Source organism: Trichosurus vulpecula, chromosome 8 (genome assembly GCF_011100635.1).
Source record: "Trichosurus vulpecula isolate mTriVul1 chromosome 8, mTriVul1.pri, whole genome shotgun sequence".
NCBI lineage: Eukaryota > Metazoa > Chordata > Mammalia > Diprotodontia > Phalangeridae > Trichosurus > Trichosurus vulpecula.
This window is the reverse complement of record NC_050580.1, coordinates 105,158,516-105,176,947: the sequence shown is the minus strand read 5'-3', so window position 1 is coordinate 105,176,947 and position 18,432 is coordinate 105,158,516. Positions and strand designations below refer to the sequence as shown.

The following is an 18,432-nucleotide window of genomic DNA, read 5'->3' as shown; positions in this document are numbered from 1 at the left end:
ATTATGTGACAGTCTGCAAATAATTTAACTTTGCCTAGCCTCAGTTTCTTGGGGTGATTCTTATAGCACTCACCCCACAGAGTTATCGTGAGGTTAAGATGAGACAAATAAATCACTTTGTGAATTTTAAAGCATTATAGAAATATCACCCTGAACGTAAAAATATTAGGCCATGTCAAGTGCTGTAAAGGCAAAGAATCAATCCTGGTTTAGATTGTGACACTTAGTTAAGGAGTGGGTATTCAGAAGACTTTATATTCTGTGCTCATGAAAAGTATTAGTAACTTAATTTCCCTAAATGTCAGAGACTGTGAATCTTAAAAAAGCCTCACTTACTTTACCTGATATTCAGTTCTCTACTTTGTTCTCAAAGGCAGGGCCTCAGTGTTTTGTTTTTGCTTCCATGTTATTTAGCCTCTTATATATAGTTTTAAGTTGCTTTAAATTTTTAAATTAAAATTTATTAAAAAGGGAGAAAATAAAAATTGAATCTTAGTCAATAAATGTTTCGTTATTTCAAATATTTAGTTATATCAAAGTTGGCTGTGCTCGCTGATGAATCGTCTTTGTTGCAGGCCTTTCGAGAAGACCTGGAATGCCTTATCCAAGAGCAGATGAAGAAGGGTCACAATCCAACTGGACTGCTGGCATTGCAACAGATTGCAGATTATGTCATGGCTAGCTCTTTCTCAGGTTTTGCTTCAACACCCCTCAGTAAGTTAGTTGGGCAATTAAAGAAAGTTTTGTCATCTGTGGCTTCTTTTTGAAAAGATCCTATCTTTCTCCAAGCTAGCTCTTGCCTCTGTTTTGCACTTTGAGTCTTCCAAGTGAAATTTTCAAAGAAGGACATTTAATCCTTAGAATAAGATAGCAATACTTCTTTTTACTGTTTCTTGTCATTGCATACTAATTTTTGGTAGTAGAAACAGGAAATGTGAGGAGAGAGAAAAGAGTCAAAGATAAATGACATTTCAAACCTGGGTAACTAGGGAAAACTACGAAAGTTGGGAGAAGGGGAAAGTCTGCTGAGAGTTATGGGGTACATGATTAGTCAAAAAGAAAAATGTAGAGAGACGAGAAGATTCCAGATAGCACCTTGAGAGACACCCACACCTAGGGTGCAAGAGAAGATGGGTCACCAAAAGAGTCGAGCTGGAGTGGTCACACAAGTTAAAAAAGAATCAGGAGAGAGCAGTGCATTGGAGAGATGAGAATATCAAATAGAGGGTGACCAACAGTGTCAAATGCTACAAAAGAATCAAGTGTTAGAATTGAGAATATGCCATCAAATTTTGCAGTTAACCTATTCGTGATCTCAGAGTAGTTTGTGTAAAACCCTAGGGATGCTAGCTAGATGTCAGGGGCTATGGAGTGAGTGGGTTTGAGAGTAAGTGGAAGAGATGAGTCCAGATAACTCTTTCTAGAATTTTAGCAGTGAAAGGGAAGAAAACTGTAGGACAGTAGCTTGAGTAGAGTATGAGCTTGGAGTAGAGTAATGGAAAAGTGGTTGGTTTGCTCATTTTTAGAATACAAGGGGCTAGATTAAGGTTACAAGAGAAAAAAAAGGAAACAATAGAGATAAGGAAGGAGAATTCCTATGGGGGATGGAGAGAGGCAAGGAAGAGCAGAAAGATGAACAATAGAATTATAAAGGTTCCAGAAGAAATGTGAAGTTGTAGTAGAACTATAACTAGAAATTTTGGAGCTGAGGCAAGTACCACCCACCATGCCCAAAGTGTTTTCAGTTAAGTAAGGCAGGAGGCTTTAGACACTGCCCCTGGAGGGAGGATGGGGAGAAATCTGGGACATCATCATGAAGTCACTGTTGGGGAGGTTTGGTGGAGGTGGAGCTCACTCCAGCATGCCATCTGGTGGTTTCCTATTTTATTTCATTATTCTTGCTAAGTAGATACTAAACTCAGTTATTTCTCTACATTTGCAAATGATTTTAAGGGATATGGGTACCTTTCTCAGTTCAGTATATTGGAACAAAGCTTTCTAATTATGGTTCTGGCTGATAGAATCAAGTGCATAAGTGGAAAGATTAGCCTTGGCAAGGAGAAATGATAGGCCATCTTCTTTAGCTGAAAGGATGAGTCAAAACATAGAGGTTTTGAGGTATGGAGGAGTGGAAATAAAAGAGCTACTGACAGATGGTCTCAGTCTTCACAGTAAAGTAGAAGAGGATGCAAGGTCAGTCTATTGGGAGAGAGAGGAGTCAGGGTTAACAAGGGGCTTGAAGAGGTTTAGCACAGCTGCTGTGTAGTTATTAGGGGTCAAGAGAAGAAGAGCCAGTTAAAGAGATGTAGATCAGTCAGTCAGAAAGAAAACCTGGATAACAATATAGGAGCCAAGGGAGGAGAGAATTTCAAGATTGGGGGGTGAGCAACAGTGTCAAATGTTGCAGAAATGTCGAAGTGGATGAAAACTGAAAGAATGTCATTGGGTTTGGTAATTAGGTCACTGGTGACTATTAGGAGAGCAGTTTCTGTCATGTAGTGAGAGCAGCAGCCAAGTTGTTATTTAACTCCATTCTAACTTAAATGCCTTCTACATTTGTATAAAAGTTGGAGGTTTTTTAATTTGAAATGTAACTATTGTATTTTTCCCCCTAACAAAACTAGCAGTCTTAGTGTTTCCATAGTATTTTCATAGTGTCACTTAATCTTTCTTTTCAAAGGCTATGTATGGGTCTTGGGCTACTCAAGTCTTAGAAAATGGTTATTTCCTGACATCCTAAATAAGTAGCAGCTTTTACCAGGAAAGAAGAAAATATTGCTGATATTAATTTTGCTGTGTATACTCTTCATGTGTTCCATGAAGGAAGCCTGTCTGAGGAAACACTGCGTGAGCTGGTAAAGCAGGGATTATCCCAAACCTAGACTGCTTCCTGAAGGAAATATGAACTGAACTGATTTATAAGAAATTGAGTTTAGTCTATTTCTCTCTCTTTCTTTCTCTCCCCAGGCCTTGGAATGGTTACACCCATCAATGACCTTCCTGGTGTAGATACCACCTCATATGTAAAGGGGGAAAAACTCACTCGCTGTAAACTAGCCAGCTTATATAGACTTGCTGACTTGTTCGGATGGGCACACTTGGCAAATTCTTATATCACCGTGAGTTTTTAACCAATTAATACACTTTCTTTTTGATAATCCACTCTTGCTTAGAAGGTATCATTGTTTTATTTCTCCTTTCCCCAGAGTAAGGGTGGAGGAGAAGGGGAAAGGGAATGTATCAGGGAAGCAGCTTTCAACCTGTGTCTTCTAACTGCAGAACACCTAACATTTATTTGAACCTCCCCATCCCTGAGGAAGGGACTACAACTCTCCCAAATTGTTCAGCTCAACTCACTGACTGCCATGCTTTTAATCCAGGCCAGGAAATCTATCAATGAGGGGACTGAGCCGGATGGTCTCTAAATATCTATCCATCACTAACTCTCAGAAACCTAGGGTGTCACATTATCCACGTGGCAGCAGAAAGCAGTCTCGCTTTCCTTTGAGTTTTCATGGCATTAAAGAAGCGATGTGGGGGGAAGGGCAGGGATGGACAGAAGATTTCTGAGGGTTTTTGGTGATTTGATCATTTCACTCTTCACTTTGACCTGATATTTTTTTTTTGCCTCCTTGGGAAGAGAGGCACAGCACTTAACATTTTCAAGATAGTTTTGCTGTGATTAGCATCCCCTTTCACCATAGGTAAATTGGCAAACAAAGCATTCCCTCCCCAACCGTCCTGATCCCTACCTCCTGAAAGATAACCATAAAGTCCAAAGTCAACCTAAACCTCAGTTTGAGTCTTACGTCTGCCATTCACTGTGCCCTTGGACATGTTACTTAAGCCATGAGTCTTAACCTACTTCCCTCATCTAACATTGAAATAACATTTGGTCTCCTGGTTTCACAAGATCAAGTGATGGTGTAAATCTCTAGTAAAAGTACAGAATGTTCATATATGGCAAGGAGTATTTGTTATTTACTAGTGTCATATGTAAAATTTGGTGCTAGATTGTAACTTCCTGTGTGTTTGTTATTTTTTTTCTCATTTCCAGGTAAGAATAAGCAAGGAACAAGACCACATTATCATTATTCCTAGGGGTCTGTCTTTTTCTGAAGCCACGGCCTCCAACTTGGTATAATTTTCATTATTACTGTGTTACTATCTCTGTGATCCATTACCTTTCTTGCACATCTTATGGTTTTCAGTCTGGGAGGAAACAAGTAAACATAGAGTTGTAAAAGAAAAACTGACTGAGCAAAAACTCTGAAGTGGTATTCGAGTGATTGTTTGTTTGGAGGGATGAAGTTTAAGTGTAAGAGAAGTGTCCTGATGAGTAGGCTGGGTTTGATTAGTCCAGCTCTTCATATTTTGAAGATAATATATTCTTTTACTTTTCGTGGTCTGTGTTGGCTACCTTACTAAAAGAAAAAGAGAAAGAGTGCATCACAGACATTGATAAAGAACATTTCTCATAGCGTCATAGCCGGGCATTTGTATTTTTATGCTCTAGTATTCGTTCAACAAATATTTCTTATGCACAATTCATTGTGTATTGTAGGTATTAGGTGCTGAGAAAGACAGAGAAAATTAGAAATATAATACTTTCCCCCTATATAGCGAGGACAATAAGCCTTGCACACATATTATACATATTATAATGTGATCATTTTGGAAGAAGGGCACAAAAATTCCTTGAGTTGTGGGAGAGTGAGGGAGAAATTGTTTTCATCTCGAGGTGAAAGGGAATCTAGAAAGAGTTCATTGAAGAGGTAGCATTTCAACCAAGCCTGAAAGGACAAGGAGGATTTCTTTAGAGCAAGATGGAAGAAGTTGAGAAGAAAGAGGCTATTCCAGGCAAAGGGAAAAGCATGAACAACTCACAAAGAGAAGAAAACACAGGGTGTGTTTGAGAGACGGCAAATAGTCCATTTTCCCTGAAGTATGTGGGAAAGCAGCATAAGATAAGGCCATCCAGGTGAGGTAGAATCCGATTGTGGGATGTTTGAATGCCAGATAATAAATTTAGGCTTTATGTGGAGGGTGATGGGGAACAGTTGAAGGTTTGGAGTTGTTGTTGATGGTGATGATGATGAATCTATGGAGTGATAATCAAAGTTATGCATTAGGAAGAACCTATATAGAAGAGATTGGAGGTAAAAAGACCTGTTAAGAAGGCATTCCTGTCTACTCGCAAGAGCCTCAGGAATGGCAGGGCTTAACATTAGTCCCAGATGCTGCAGTGTTGCAAAATGGAAACTTTCCAACTAGTGTAGTAAAAAGCAGACTTCCCTAGACCACCTGATTTTCCCAATAAAAAGCTTGAGTTACTGGCAAGCTTCTCAAGGACTGTACTGTCTTGGCAGTACTAAGTTTGATTGCAAATACTACCACAGTTTCCCTTAAGTTTGACTCATGGGACAAGAGCAGAGCCTCATGCAACTCTTTTTTATTTTGCAGGTAAAGGTCAATATAATAGGAGAAGTAGTTGATCAGGGAAGTACAAATTTGAGAATCGACCATACAGGATTCAGTCCTCATGCTGCTATCTACTCCACACGCCCTGATGTCAAATGTGTGATACACATCCATACACCTGCAACGGCAGCAGTAAGTTGTGGGGTGGGGAGCAGAGGGTCCCTACAGTGACTTGGGGGAAATGAATTAATTTTGTGTTCTTTGTTCTTCTGCTATTGCATTATTACACTTTCAAAGAAGCCCTCCTTAAACCATTAACAGTCAAAACTCTTTCCAGTGATTTCTTTCTGTACCTGGAATGTAAAAGTAGGATATTTTGGACCAGAGGCTTCAGATCTTCTATTTATAACAAATTGTAGGAGGAGCAGTAGAATCAGGAATATGGACTTTTTAAAAAAATCTGAGCCATTGAATGAAAGTTATGTTAGTGACCTTGGATGGGAACAAGACATTTAATATTCTCTATAGAAACAAATTGGCGCGCCATTTAAATTGGTGGTACCCTGCAGCTTCTGGGATCTTGTATCTAGTATTTTGCAGAAGAGTGCAGGGAAAAAGAGTAGCCCAGTACTTCCTCAGCTGTCTGCAGGGTGTCTGGTCCCTGTAGATGTTCACTGCTGTTTGGGCTTCATCATCATGTTGATTCAACTAAATAGGTGTCCTCAATGAAGTGTGGGATCCTTCCAATCTCTCAAGAGGCACTGATCCTGGGAGAAGTTGCATATTATGATTACCAGGGATCCCTGGATGAACAAGAAGAGAGAATTCAGCTACAGAAAGTTCTGGGTCCAAGTTGTAAGGTATGTGACAGGGTTTCTGGCTGTGGGGGCTATTTTTGTTGCTGTTGCTGTTGATTCAAACAATGTGAGCTGTGGTGATTATTTCAAGTGGCTCTGGGGCTTCTATTTTAGGTGCTGGTGCTAAGGAACCATGGTGTGGTAGCACTTGGAGAAACAGTAGAGGAAGCCTTTCATTATATTTTTAATGTGCAAATAGCCTGTGAGGTACAGGTAAGATGTATGCTCTGTTTCCTTAATGTCTAAAATTTCAGTTGGCCGAAGGTCCTTAAATAAGAGCTCTTCTAATTAGGGTTAATACTTGATTATCTGTTCAACTGGACATGGGGGTGACATTGAAGGCTACAGATAATCCAACTATATCATCTTTAGTGTCAGTCTGCACCATGCCACTTCTCAAAGCTTTTTGCCAAGTCTCTAAACAAGGAGTGTGGTAGCATATTCCTTCTGCTCCTGCTTACCTTCTTATGGAGGTGCTAAGAGGTAAAGAGAAACAAGAACCACGACCTGATTCATCAGCTCTTAAAATATTGTATGTTAGTTGTAACTGCTTTTTTTAAAGCCAAAGGAATAAGGACAGGATTAATGTGAATTTGTGTGATTTCCTTTGCTATCCTCAAGCTGTAGTATATCACGTTTTTTTTTGTTTTCTGTTCTTTAAAGTGGAGATGATATTACCTACTTCACAGGGTTGTTTTAAGGAAAGCATTTAGTAAACCTGAAGGCATGACATAAATGTGTTATTAATAAAAAATTATAATTATCATTTTCCTTTGGTGTATTTAAGACATCTCATACATGTTATGTATTATGTAATTATGTTATGTATGTTGTTATGTGTTATGTATTATGTAAGAAGTAGTTAGTACTATTGATTTATTGAGAACATTTTTTAAGGTCTCTCAGCTGACCTTCAAATTTTTCATGTGCCTTTCATTTTGGTTTTTAACGTCTCTAACTATGAATTTCTACAAAGGTAGAAAGGCCTTTTCCTTTGGGCTTAGCAGCCTGTCCGAGATTCACATAATTTTACTAATCAAGAACTTTGCTCCTTTAAACAAACTATAACCCACTCATTATCACCTTATCTGGTTGTAAATTTTTCCACTGGTTACAGGTGCGGGCATTAGCAGGAGCAGGAGGAGTAGACAATCTGCTTTTACTAGACCTACAGAAATACAAGACTTTCACTCATTCTCTGGCAGCAACAGGAGGAGGAGGTGTGAATATGAGTTCCCAACAGAAGTGGAAAGTTGGGGAGATTGAGTTTGAAGGACTAATGAGGACACTGGATAACCTGGTAGGTGGACAGTCCAACATTAGCATCAATTTTGTGTCAGCCCCGGAAGGTTCCCTGGCTCTCTTGGGGCTTGGAGCATACCTTTGACCCCCTCTTAGAAAAAAATTGCTCTGAAAAGCTTTCTGTTTTGTCTCTGTATATATAAGTGTGAGAATGGAAAATACAGATGTTGTTTTATCTTCGATTTCCTAACTCTTACACAAATATTCTAGGACAGAATGCCCAGACACACAAGAAAAGAAACCACAAAGCCTTAGGGATATTTGATAGCAAAACACTTTTAAATATATATCAAATATGAGCATGTAGCAAAGAATTTCTCAGTGTTTTATTATTTTGGTAGAAAAATCTGGTTTTTAATCGGGAATTGTGTTAGTAACATTGTCTGAAGCAAGACTGCTCAGGTAGTAGTATAAACTGGAATGAATTGTGACCAGAAAATGAAATTTGTCTATTTAACTTTAGTGCTAAGCACGAAAGTTGGAGGAGTTTTATTGTGTTGGGTGCGCTTATTTAAGGGTTTTTTGTTGTTGTTGTTGTTGACAGGTAGTTCAGCTTATGGGGGAGGAGAGGCTAACAACAAAAGAAACCATTTTCAGAATCATCTTTTTTAAGGTATCAGGATGTTTTGATTTTCCAAGTGCTATTTTCTCTCTCCTTTAGGGGTACAGAACTGGCTATGCTTATAGGCATCCTTTGATCCGAGAGAAGCCCAGACACAAAAGTGATGTGGAGATCCCTGCAACTGTGACTGCCTTTTCTTTTGAAGACGATATGGTGCCCCTTTCACCTCTCAAATTCTTAGCACAGAAACAGCAGCGTGAAAAGACAAGATGGCTGAACTCACCAAATACTTACATGAGAGTGAATGTGCCTGAGGAGTCTTGGAATGGGGAAACCAGTCCCAGAACAAAAATCACAGTACGCCATTATTTTATGTCTTCTGCCTGTCTGTCCTCACTATTCTCTTGAGTCACCCAGGCATTGAATAGCTTCATGCTAGCAAATCATTAGCAATATAGTATAGAAGCACTCGATGCTATAGCAGTGAATCAGAACCTACTGAAATCTCTTCAAAGAGATTATCAAAACTTAACTCAAATAATTCCAGAGAGAGTTGGGTGAAATTTCCCAAAGCTGCTATTATGCCCAAGTGGCACTTTAGGTATAGTGTATGGCACTAGAGAACAGGTTAATCCATCTTTCTCATCAAAGGTTTTGCTTCAGATTTTTTTCCTTTAATTTTCTTTTCCCATGACATTTCACATGAAAACTCTTGAGTATCTAAATATATTCAATTCCATCATGTAAATCAAGAATATTAGAATGCTGAAACTCCTAGTATTTGCTTAAGATCTCAGGTTTCTAACTATTTCTCACTTTACCTCTTAGATTGTCTGTCAGCCTGTAAAGCTGTGGGTGGTGAGATAAGCCTTCTAGACAGCTCCTACCTTTGTGAATTTCTCTTGTCCGTCTTATTGGCAACTGGTAGTATGGCAGGGATCATCATCACCAAAATCTTTAAACTTATTAATGGTCATCATCCTTTAAGGATCAAAGTGAGGAGCTGCCAAGAGTGCTTCCTTTTCCAAAATGCTGATTCAGCTGTGTAGCCTTGTTTTTCTACTGACTGGCAATGGGAAGTGAAGGTCCAGAAACCATATGCACTGAACCTCCTGAAGTGGCTCCCTAACCCTGAACCATAGATGAAACATCCATGTAGAATTTCTGAAAACAGCACTGAATGAAACTTGTTTCCTGCATTTTCACTTCAGGTGAAATATTTGTGGAAAATGTGTTACCACAAGAAGAAAATGATGTCTGAATGAGTAACTCAGTGTGCATATGATATTTATTTATGAAGAGACATATTGTGGGACATAGATAAAACTGGTGGATGCTGCAGATCGAATGGCTTAATGTTATTAGGGAAATTCTTTACAAGACTAGCCTTCTGCATCATCTTAATCACAATGTTTTGGTTGTGGCTTTTCATTCTATTAAATACATTTTTACTCTTTCTTAAAGTGGATGAAAGCAGAGGATCCCTCTAAAGTTAGTGGTGGAACACCCATCAAAATTGAAGATCCAAACCAGTTTGTTCCTCTGAATACAAACCCAAGTGAGGTCTTGGAAAAGAGAAACAAGGTAATAATTGTTATTGAATGGTCATCAAACTAATTTGTATTCTGTGTGTACTGCTAGGTATTTTCACAGTTCAATAGATCTTAATGGTATATTAAAATCACTATCAAATCCTACAATTCCAAAATGAAATATGGAAGGGCAGGGGGGTGTTGAGGGCTAAAGAAGGTTGTAGTATTTGAATTGAACTCAACATTTCAACTAATTTTTAATGAACGTCTACCATGTGCCCAGATCTGTGCTGCTTACTGGAATGTGTAAAACAAGATCTTAACATTCAAGGAACTATTATCTAGTTGTAGAAATAACACATACATGCAAAGCATTGAATCATACACCCCCTTGTGGTAGTACCCAAGTGACAAATCAAGCAGGACAGATAATAAGTGCTATTAGTAATCAATGAGGCTTCAGGAAGAAGTCTGAAGGTATACCTTGAAGGATAAAAATCAAAGAAACTCTTGGTTAGTTCTTAATATGTGATTACTCTCTGCCAGATGTTAGTGTTTAGCTAAGAAGTAAAAGGCATCTATGTAGTGGATGACAAAGGCTTTGTTTTTGCTTTCACTGTGTTTTCATTAGATTCGGGAACAAAACAGGTATGACTTGAAGACAGCAGGACCACAATCTCAGTTGCTTGCTGGCATTGTTGTTGATAAGCCTTCTTCAGTAAGTCAACAAAACAAAATGATTTCACTTAAGCTACCACATTAATTGGTATTAGTTGGTAATGCTAGGAGAAATATTTAAAGACTATCTTCGTGACAAATTTAGGTAAATTCTTTGGGTATAGTTTTATCTTTACCTTTTTATTTTTTTTTTTCATGTCTTTTTTTTTTTGGAGGGGGGAAGGCAAGGCAATTGAGGTTAAGTGACTTGCCCAAGGCCACACAGCTAAGTAAGTATGTCAAGTGTCTGAGGCTGGATTTGAACTCAAGTCCTCCTGACTCCAGGTCCGGTGCTCTACTCACTGTACCACCTAGCTGCCCCTTACCTTTTTATTTAGAATCATTTTGTAAAAGAAAAAATCATTTTTTTTCATTTATTAGTATATTTCCTAATTAATAACATCTATCGGAACTTGGCTCAGTTTACAAACTTACTTCCTAAAATTGACCTACAAGGACATTATTGGGGTGGATGGGAATCTTGATTTTCTGTCAGCAGTCACAGTATTTCAGATACTGGAATGAATTGAGGCTTTTGTTTGGCCCTGAGCCTTAAGGCATCACAAATAATAGATTGTTCACAAAAGATAGATTGTTTGTTTTTATTACTCTATTACAAGGGTGGGGAATCTCTGGCCCTCTATAATAAGGCCTTCCCTTAATAAAAAGATTTGTTCAGTGAAGTTTGGATTCAGTCAAAGGACTGTACTTGAGGACCTAGAGGGCCACATGTGACCTCAAGGCCACAGGTTCCCCACCCCTGCTCTATTATTATTGTAATGGCCTGCTGGTGGGTCTGCCTGCCTCCTGCCCACTCCAATCCATCATCCATTCTGCTACTAAAGTGGTTTTCCTAAAGCCCAAGTCCATTTATCACACACACACACACACACACACACACACACACACACACCCCTTCAATAAATTCCACTGGTTCAGTGGTTCCCATTTGCCTCCAAGATCATATACAAAATGCTCTGTTTCGCATTCAAAGCCATTCATAACCTAGTCCCTTCCTACCTTTCAAATCTTACCTTACTCCCTGACTCTTCAGTCTAGTGACCCTGGTCTCCTGGCTGTTCCATGAACAAGATACACTCTCATTTGTAGGCATTTTTGCTGACTCTCCCTCCCCTCCATGCCTGAAATGCTCCCTCTCCTCTACTCCACCTATTGACTTCCCCAGGCTTCCTTTAAGTCCCAACTAAAATCCCATCATTTACTGGAAGCCTTCTTCAGTCCCCCTTAAATCTAGTGCCTTCCCTCTGTTGTCCTGTTTATGCTGTAAATAGCATGGTGTGTGTGTGTGTGTGTGTGTGTGTGTGTGTGTGTGTGTGTGTGTGTGTGTGTGTGTGTGTTGCCTCTCCTTTTAGATTTAATATCCTTGAGGCTAGGGACTGTCTTTTGCCTCTCTTTGTATCCTCAGTGCTTAGCACAATGCCTTGCACAAAGTAGGCACTTAATAAATGTTGATTGATTGATTATTACACATAGCAATTGTTTTCTTCTTTTCTAGACTATGCATTTTGAAGAAGATGAACATGCTCCACCAGCTCCACCTAACCCCTTCAGCGATCTGACAGAACGAGAACTTGAAGAGTATAAAAAGACAATCGAACGCAAACAGCAAGGCCTGGAAGGTCAGTGGTTTAATTGTAGATTAGGCTTGGGCTGCCAAACTCTGAACATTGGGGGCTCCTCATGATCTTTCTGAGATCCAAGAGTCATGAATAGAAGGGCAAAGGAAGCTACTTGGCTTTGGGGAAGAAAAAAAAAACTTTCCCCTTTCCTGGTCTTCTTTTTCTATTTATTACTAATTCATAAATGGAAAGAAGCAATGTAGAGAGTTACCAGGGACTATGCCTTCTAGACACCCTGAGTACACTTGTAGAGAGCAATTTTGGAATGGAAGGGTTTTTTTTGTTTTGTTTTAAGACAAAGTTTTCTGAGAGGTAGTGTTTGGGGATGGGAAGAAGACTGAATTTGGAATCAGATGGCCTAGGTTCAAATCTTGGCTTTACCACTTAATAGTTGTATGACTTTGGGCAAATCACATAACCTCCTTGTGCTCCTGTTTCCTCAATTATAAAGTGAAAGAGTTAGGCTGGATGACCCATAAGGTCCCTTTCAGTTCTATAGCTATGATTCTGTGATCCTAGAAGCAAAAATTTCCAATGGTTCTCAGTAAGAAAATATCTATTAAACTGAATAGATGCATACTAAAGCCAAGGCCAAGATATTAACACTTTTCTTTCAAATTTGTGGTACAGGGTGTCAGGTTACATGCCTTTACTTGATTACTTTTGGTGTGTGGTTATGCGGTATTGGAAAAATCAATGGCAAAAGCTAAACTCTAAGAATTCTGAGGTATTTGAAGATAGTCCTCAGTGGCAGCCCAGCAGGCAAAGCCTGGCTAAGTACCAGAATGCCAAGTGAATGTCCTGTCTCCACAATTCTGCTTTAGGATTAGGTCTTGGAAATATTAACAAAAGCATCCCAGCCAATTCTTTTTTCTAAGGAGACTCTTATTAGCATGCACAATTGCTCTCACTCATATCACTGCTTAGAAAAATATATATAATTATCTTTACTCCTCACCCAGAAGCAAAGAGCCAAGGTAGTTCAAGAACTGTGTCCCTGTTAAAAGCCCTACAGGAGGAATTAAGGACATCTGGATGTTCCAGAGCAGAAGTTTTCATCAGTGTATCATTAAAGAAGAGAGCCATCTTGGCTCATTAATATAATAAATATTCTAAGGAGTATTTTTGCACTCTAGTTGTTATATTAACATAAGATTGGCAGTTATTTCCAGTTTCTATATTTATAAAATGTCCCTTTTTAATTTCTTATTTTTGAAAGCCTAAAGGTACCAGGTAACAAATATTATGTTTTAGAAACTGAAATGTACTATATCTACCTTTAAAGCTTGTCCACTTTCATCCATAATATTCTGCAGTAGCCTACTAATTTTGCTATGGCAGGAATTAGCGATGGATATTGTTCAACAGGACCACAAAGCATTCTCCTGCACTAATGTAGCACAATGAGCAATGTTTCATAACTGTTTAAGGCCACAAAGTGCATTTTTTATTTTCTAGGTGACACTGTACCTGAGAGTTAGTTATACATATAAGCTGCTTGCTTGGGTGGCCAACAGCTCTATACCGGACCCTACTTCCTTTTTAATCCTGAGTGTAAACTAGCTAATTTATTGATGCTTCCTGATGCCAGCCAAAAACTTTAACACATTAACCTCCCAAAATGAATACTTACTAATCTTGTGATAAGCTTTAGCGTGACAAATTCATTGATGAAGGGTGGATTGTCTTACCATAAACAGACCCTTAATGAATGCACTAACTTGGACTGAAATCTCAATCTTTTGTTTTGCATGGCTTTTAACTAAACTCTTATCCTACAGATGCTGAGCAGGAAATAGTCTCAGATGATGGTTCATCTGTCTCACAAATTCAGTCTCAAACTCAGTCACCGCAAAATGTCCCTGAAAAATTAGAAGGTATTCAATGTAGTTTCCCATTGTCCCCCCTGAGATGGTCTTATAGCTTGTCTCCCTATCATTCATGTTATCTCATGTAAAGAAATTAAATCCTTAATGATAATAAGTTTACCTTAGATATTATTGAACTCTCCAGTGGGTGAGATCTTTTTCATAAAGGGCTAATCATTTTATTCAGTTTATGAAAAGAATGATAATTTTAAAGACAAATCATCTGCTATAAGCAGTTATTAAGTTCTTTGAGGGGCTGTTTTCCTTCTTGTCTTTGTATGCCCAATTCAAAGACTTTGCCTTAGTAATAATGTCCAAGGTATTATAGCAGTGCCTTGGTACATGATGGGCATTTCTTGAGTATGTATTGGATTGAACTGTATCCACTTGGAGCTGTCTAAGTCGGGCCTGCACAACTTGTGGCTTACAGCCCTCGGGCCTGCTTGTGGCCCACTAGAGGATTTCCTCTACATACAAAGAATGTTTTCCTCTGCATTTTTCTTGGGCTGCCCACAATCCTTTGGCACACAGGTCACAAGCTGTGCGGGCCTGGTCTAAATTCCTGCTGTCAGAAGCGTATAATCTTTCTGAGATTGATTGTTGGATCACCCCCAAAACTGATGTGAAAATCTTTTCCAGCCTCATGTAATTATGATATGAATTACCCAGAAAATGGCATTTAATGAAACTATAGGAATTACATTCTATTAAAGTTTTTCCTTTAATGATAAAAAAAAATTCTTGCACATTGTTTTTCACAAAATCCAAATGTTTGAACCAAGCCTAGACAGTAACAAGAAAACTTCCTTTTTGTAGAAAACCATGAGATATTTTCCAAGAGCATCATGTCCATGGAAGTGCCCGTTGTGGTAGTGAATGGCAAAGATGATATGCATGATGTAGAAGATGATCTTGCCAAGCGTGTGAGTCAATTAACCACGAGCACAACTGTAGAGAATGTTGAGATTACCATTAGGCCTTCTGAAAAAATCGAAGAAGTCCTCTCCCCTGAAGGCTCTCCTTCCAAATCACCATCCAAGAAAAAGAAGAAATTCCGCACTCCATCTTTTCTGAAAAAGAACAAGAAAAAGGAGAAAGTTGAAGCCTAAGTACCTCCTTTTTATTATGATGTGACATTGCACATTTAAAAGCCACATTTAAGTCAACCATTAATATACATTTGTAGATCAGCATTAGGGATTGACAGCAAACTGGACTTTAAAATTAAAAACTGAACTGGAAAAGGGTTGGATTAAAAAGAAAAGATGTAAAACCCGAATTCATCTCTCACATTGTAGGTCCAAAAGTTGCTCTGAGTTTTGAAACATTTTGCAGTTTAAATGAGATCTGCTCCAGCAGGTGTTGATGCAGTGCCCCATAGTCTGAGCTCTTCCCAAAGTGCTTCAGGCCTTCCTTCACCATTGTGTCTGTCTGGGAATATTACCAGTGAGAGAGCAAGAGAAGTTTTTATTTTTCAACTGCTGTGCCTCTCTTGGTAATAAGATTATACTTTTTTATTATTATTTTTGACCACATCTTTTCTGTTTCTGTACCCACTGTTTCAGTGGATAGACAGTAACAGAATATATAAATCTTTTTAGACTACATCCTACAAAACAGGTATACACTGGCACCTAATAGAAAAAAAAAAACTTTAAGCAAAGGTTGGTTTGGAATCTTTTGCATTGTGTAAAATGGCCTCATCTGAAGTAACTTTGTTTGCCAAATATTTCATTTTAGTGAAATATAATTTTTGAAAACTTCCTTTTTTATTAGTTAGAAAACCCCTTATTTTTCAATAAAGGGGATTTTGTACACATAACATGGATAACTTAGTTTAACTCTGGCAAAACAAATTTTTGTAAGTTGAGATGTTTGTATACCATTCAGTATAAAAAGTGTTATAAGCATTTAAGCCAATCATTTAACAGTAGAGCCTATTTGAAAATGCTTTGGACTGAGTGTACTTAAATAGAATTCAAGAATCCAGGGCCTCAGGATCAAAAGGATCATAGCACATAAAAATGAAACTGGATTCATGCTTAAAATCCTAGTAAATGTTTTCTCTTGGTATTGCTAATGAATGAAAAATTAATCTCAATAAATAACCAAATGAAAGGAGGAAATTGTTCAACAGAAAGTGAAATGTCAAGAATAAAATGAGACGTTGGGTAAGAAAAGTCTCCATTTGGGAATGCCTGGTGTTTACTATGCAGTATAGATCATGATTTCTTAAATTGGCATGGAAAATGTGCATTAAGACTTTTAAAATTCATGTCTCTGCCAAAAGCAACTCTTGGTTGCATTTACATTTTAAAAGGGTCAGATCATTCTGACTTATGTCCTATTGGATAGCACTAGAATAGGTGAGCATGGTTTATGCCACCAGGGGAAACTACCACTTCTTCATTTTTATGGGTCATCTCATCTTTTCTGTTCTCTTCCTTTCTATTGTAAATAGAAGTCTAAACCTAAACTTAACATAGCAGTTTTTTCCTTCTATGAAAATTTGACTTCATGAATCCACCACAAATTAGTGACTGCTCATTGTGACCCCCAAATGGCCAGTGGCCAACATAATCCAAAGTATTTCTGGAGGGTGAGTTGGCATGCAAAAAATCATGTTGATTATGGTGTGTTATGGGGCTGGTTCTGTTTTGACTGTATATGTGTGATGATGCCAAGTTAAAATAAATCCTGGAAACCATACTCTAGATATCACTAACTACTGGAATCAGTGTTTTTAATCTTTTAGTGAAAATTTTCAGTTTTGCTTAACTTTGTTTTTGAGGATTTTGTTTATGTTCTACATCATTTTTGTTGTATTACAACATATGTAGAAACAGTAATCTGTGAACTATGCTTTTCATAACTTTTTTTAAACAAAGAATCTATCTAAATGAATACAATGTGCATAAGTATTTTTAAATGCAACAGTGAGCTCTTTGCACCTTCTGCTAATGCCTCTATTGACTTGCTTTGGCATAAAGAATGAGCCAACCAACTCTGTGTCCTGTGGAAAAATATATAAATGTTATCTGAGATTGCTCCTAGATGTAATGCTAATTAATGTTAAATCACAAATAAACAGTATTTTAAATAGACCTTTCCAGTATCAGATGCTTTTAATTTCAAGGGTGGTCAAGCCTAGCAAAATGAATTTTGTTGTCAGTTAGCTTTTATATAAAAACTTCAGTTAACTGGGATTAATATTTCCAGGAATTATTTTCTGATTACCTTTCTCTTTGAGTCTTTTTTGGTGAAACTCTTTCTGTGTTGTCTGATTCTCCTTCCCTACCTAGGTAGGTGTTATCTAGTAAGCATCATTTAAAACCTAAGGCTCTTTCTCAAAGGTCAGGTTTTTTTAAACATTATTTCTCATTGCCCAGAACCACTGGTATAGGAAATAGTATTGATTGTGTCTGAAATGCAGGACACAGTCTAAAAATCAACTTTTAAAAAAATAACCTTAAATGGGCTTATTTTCTTGTGATTTGCTGGGGGGAAAGTACAGTCAATTGAGGGTTCTGGTTACCTGAGGCTTTTAATATACTTTATGAAAATTAAAGGTATGAGAAAATGAATGTACTCATTTTTTTTAAATGTAGCCAATTATTCCCTTGGCATCTAAATAACACTGCAGTGAAAAGCAATAGCTTTGGTAAACTACTCATTTCTAAACTTGCCTTTCCTTCAGGAGCAAAGATGACTCCTCAGCTCCCCACCCCACCCCGGGCCAATTATGCTTTGAAGCCATTTCATTTAAAAAGGTTTGTCCTAGGACATTTGGAATGAAGCTCTTTCCATTTTGTGAAACTGGGGGGGGGGGAACCCTAATTTATTATCATTATTATTATTATTATTATTATTATTTATTGTCTATAAAACTCAAAAGGTAATTTTCTTTGCAGAAGCCAATGAAAGTAATTTTGCCATCATGCAGTAACAGGCAAGGTATTATTTATTTAGCTGGCAAGTATATAAATCAAAGAGAAGAGGGTTTCATGGTCAAAACTTGGGCCACAGGAATAGTGAAAACTGTCTGTGTACTAGCCACTAGAGGGTGCAGTAAGTCTTGTCTTCTAATCCTGTTGCCTGGTTTCGGTCTTCAGACAGCAGAAAACATTCTACCTCCCCCCACCTTCCATCCTAACCTCCCCTCTCACCCCCTACAACACCTTCTTCCCCCAATCAGCTTGGTTTGTGGTTAAATCATTCATGTCTGTTACAAAACGCAGAGTATTTCCAGGTACTTATTTCCAGACAACAGAGTATTTCCAGACAGTTATCACTGGAAAAACAGTCACAAATGGAAACTGGTGAGAAGTCCATCTCTTGCAACAGACTTTCTATGTTTCTCAACTGACCAGCATTCCCATTTCCATACCTACTTCAAAGATACCAAAATGGCATTAGTGTGGGTACTATTCTCTGTCTTGGTAGACAATCTTTGAGGAATGAAAGAGGAATGAGGAATGAAAAAACATATCACTCTTATCACCAACAGTCCCAAACTTAGGCTGCTCTTCAGAT

General features: G+C 38.1%; 1 protein-coding gene across 11 annotated transcripts in view; it reads left to right on the top strand.

The window, feature by feature from the left end:
• Positions 1-17,003, top strand: part of ADD3 (adducin 3) — a 168,543-nt gene extending 151,540 nt beyond the window's left edge. For 10 of the 11 annotated variants that reach the window (XM_036734604.1, XM_036734610.1, XM_036734608.1 and 7 more), the window contains 13 exons: positions 576-714; positions 2,968-3,119; positions 4,058-4,138; positions 5,464-5,613; positions 6,138-6,281; positions 6,393-6,491; positions 7,396-7,578; positions 8,242-8,499; positions 9,607-9,726; positions 10,306-10,392; positions 11,908-12,031; positions 13,813-13,908; positions 14,716-17,003. In XM_036734604.1, the coding sequence (XP_036590499.1) occupies positions 576-714; positions 2,968-3,119; positions 4,058-4,138; positions 5,464-5,613; positions 6,138-6,281; positions 6,393-6,491; positions 7,396-7,578; positions 8,242-8,499; positions 9,607-9,726; positions 10,306-10,392; positions 11,908-12,031; positions 13,813-13,908; positions 14,716-15,008 (1,926 nt within the window). In that variant the 3' untranslated portion in view covers positions 15,009-17,003. The remainder of the gene's footprint in view (positions 1-575; positions 715-2,967; positions 3,120-4,057; positions 4,139-5,463; positions 5,614-6,137; positions 6,282-6,392; positions 6,492-7,395; positions 7,579-8,241; positions 8,500-9,606; positions 9,727-10,305; positions 10,393-11,907; positions 12,032-13,812; positions 13,909-14,715) is intronic. The other variant, XM_036734613.1, reaches the window with a different exon arrangement.
• Positions 17,004-18,432: the final 1,429 nt, after the last annotated feature.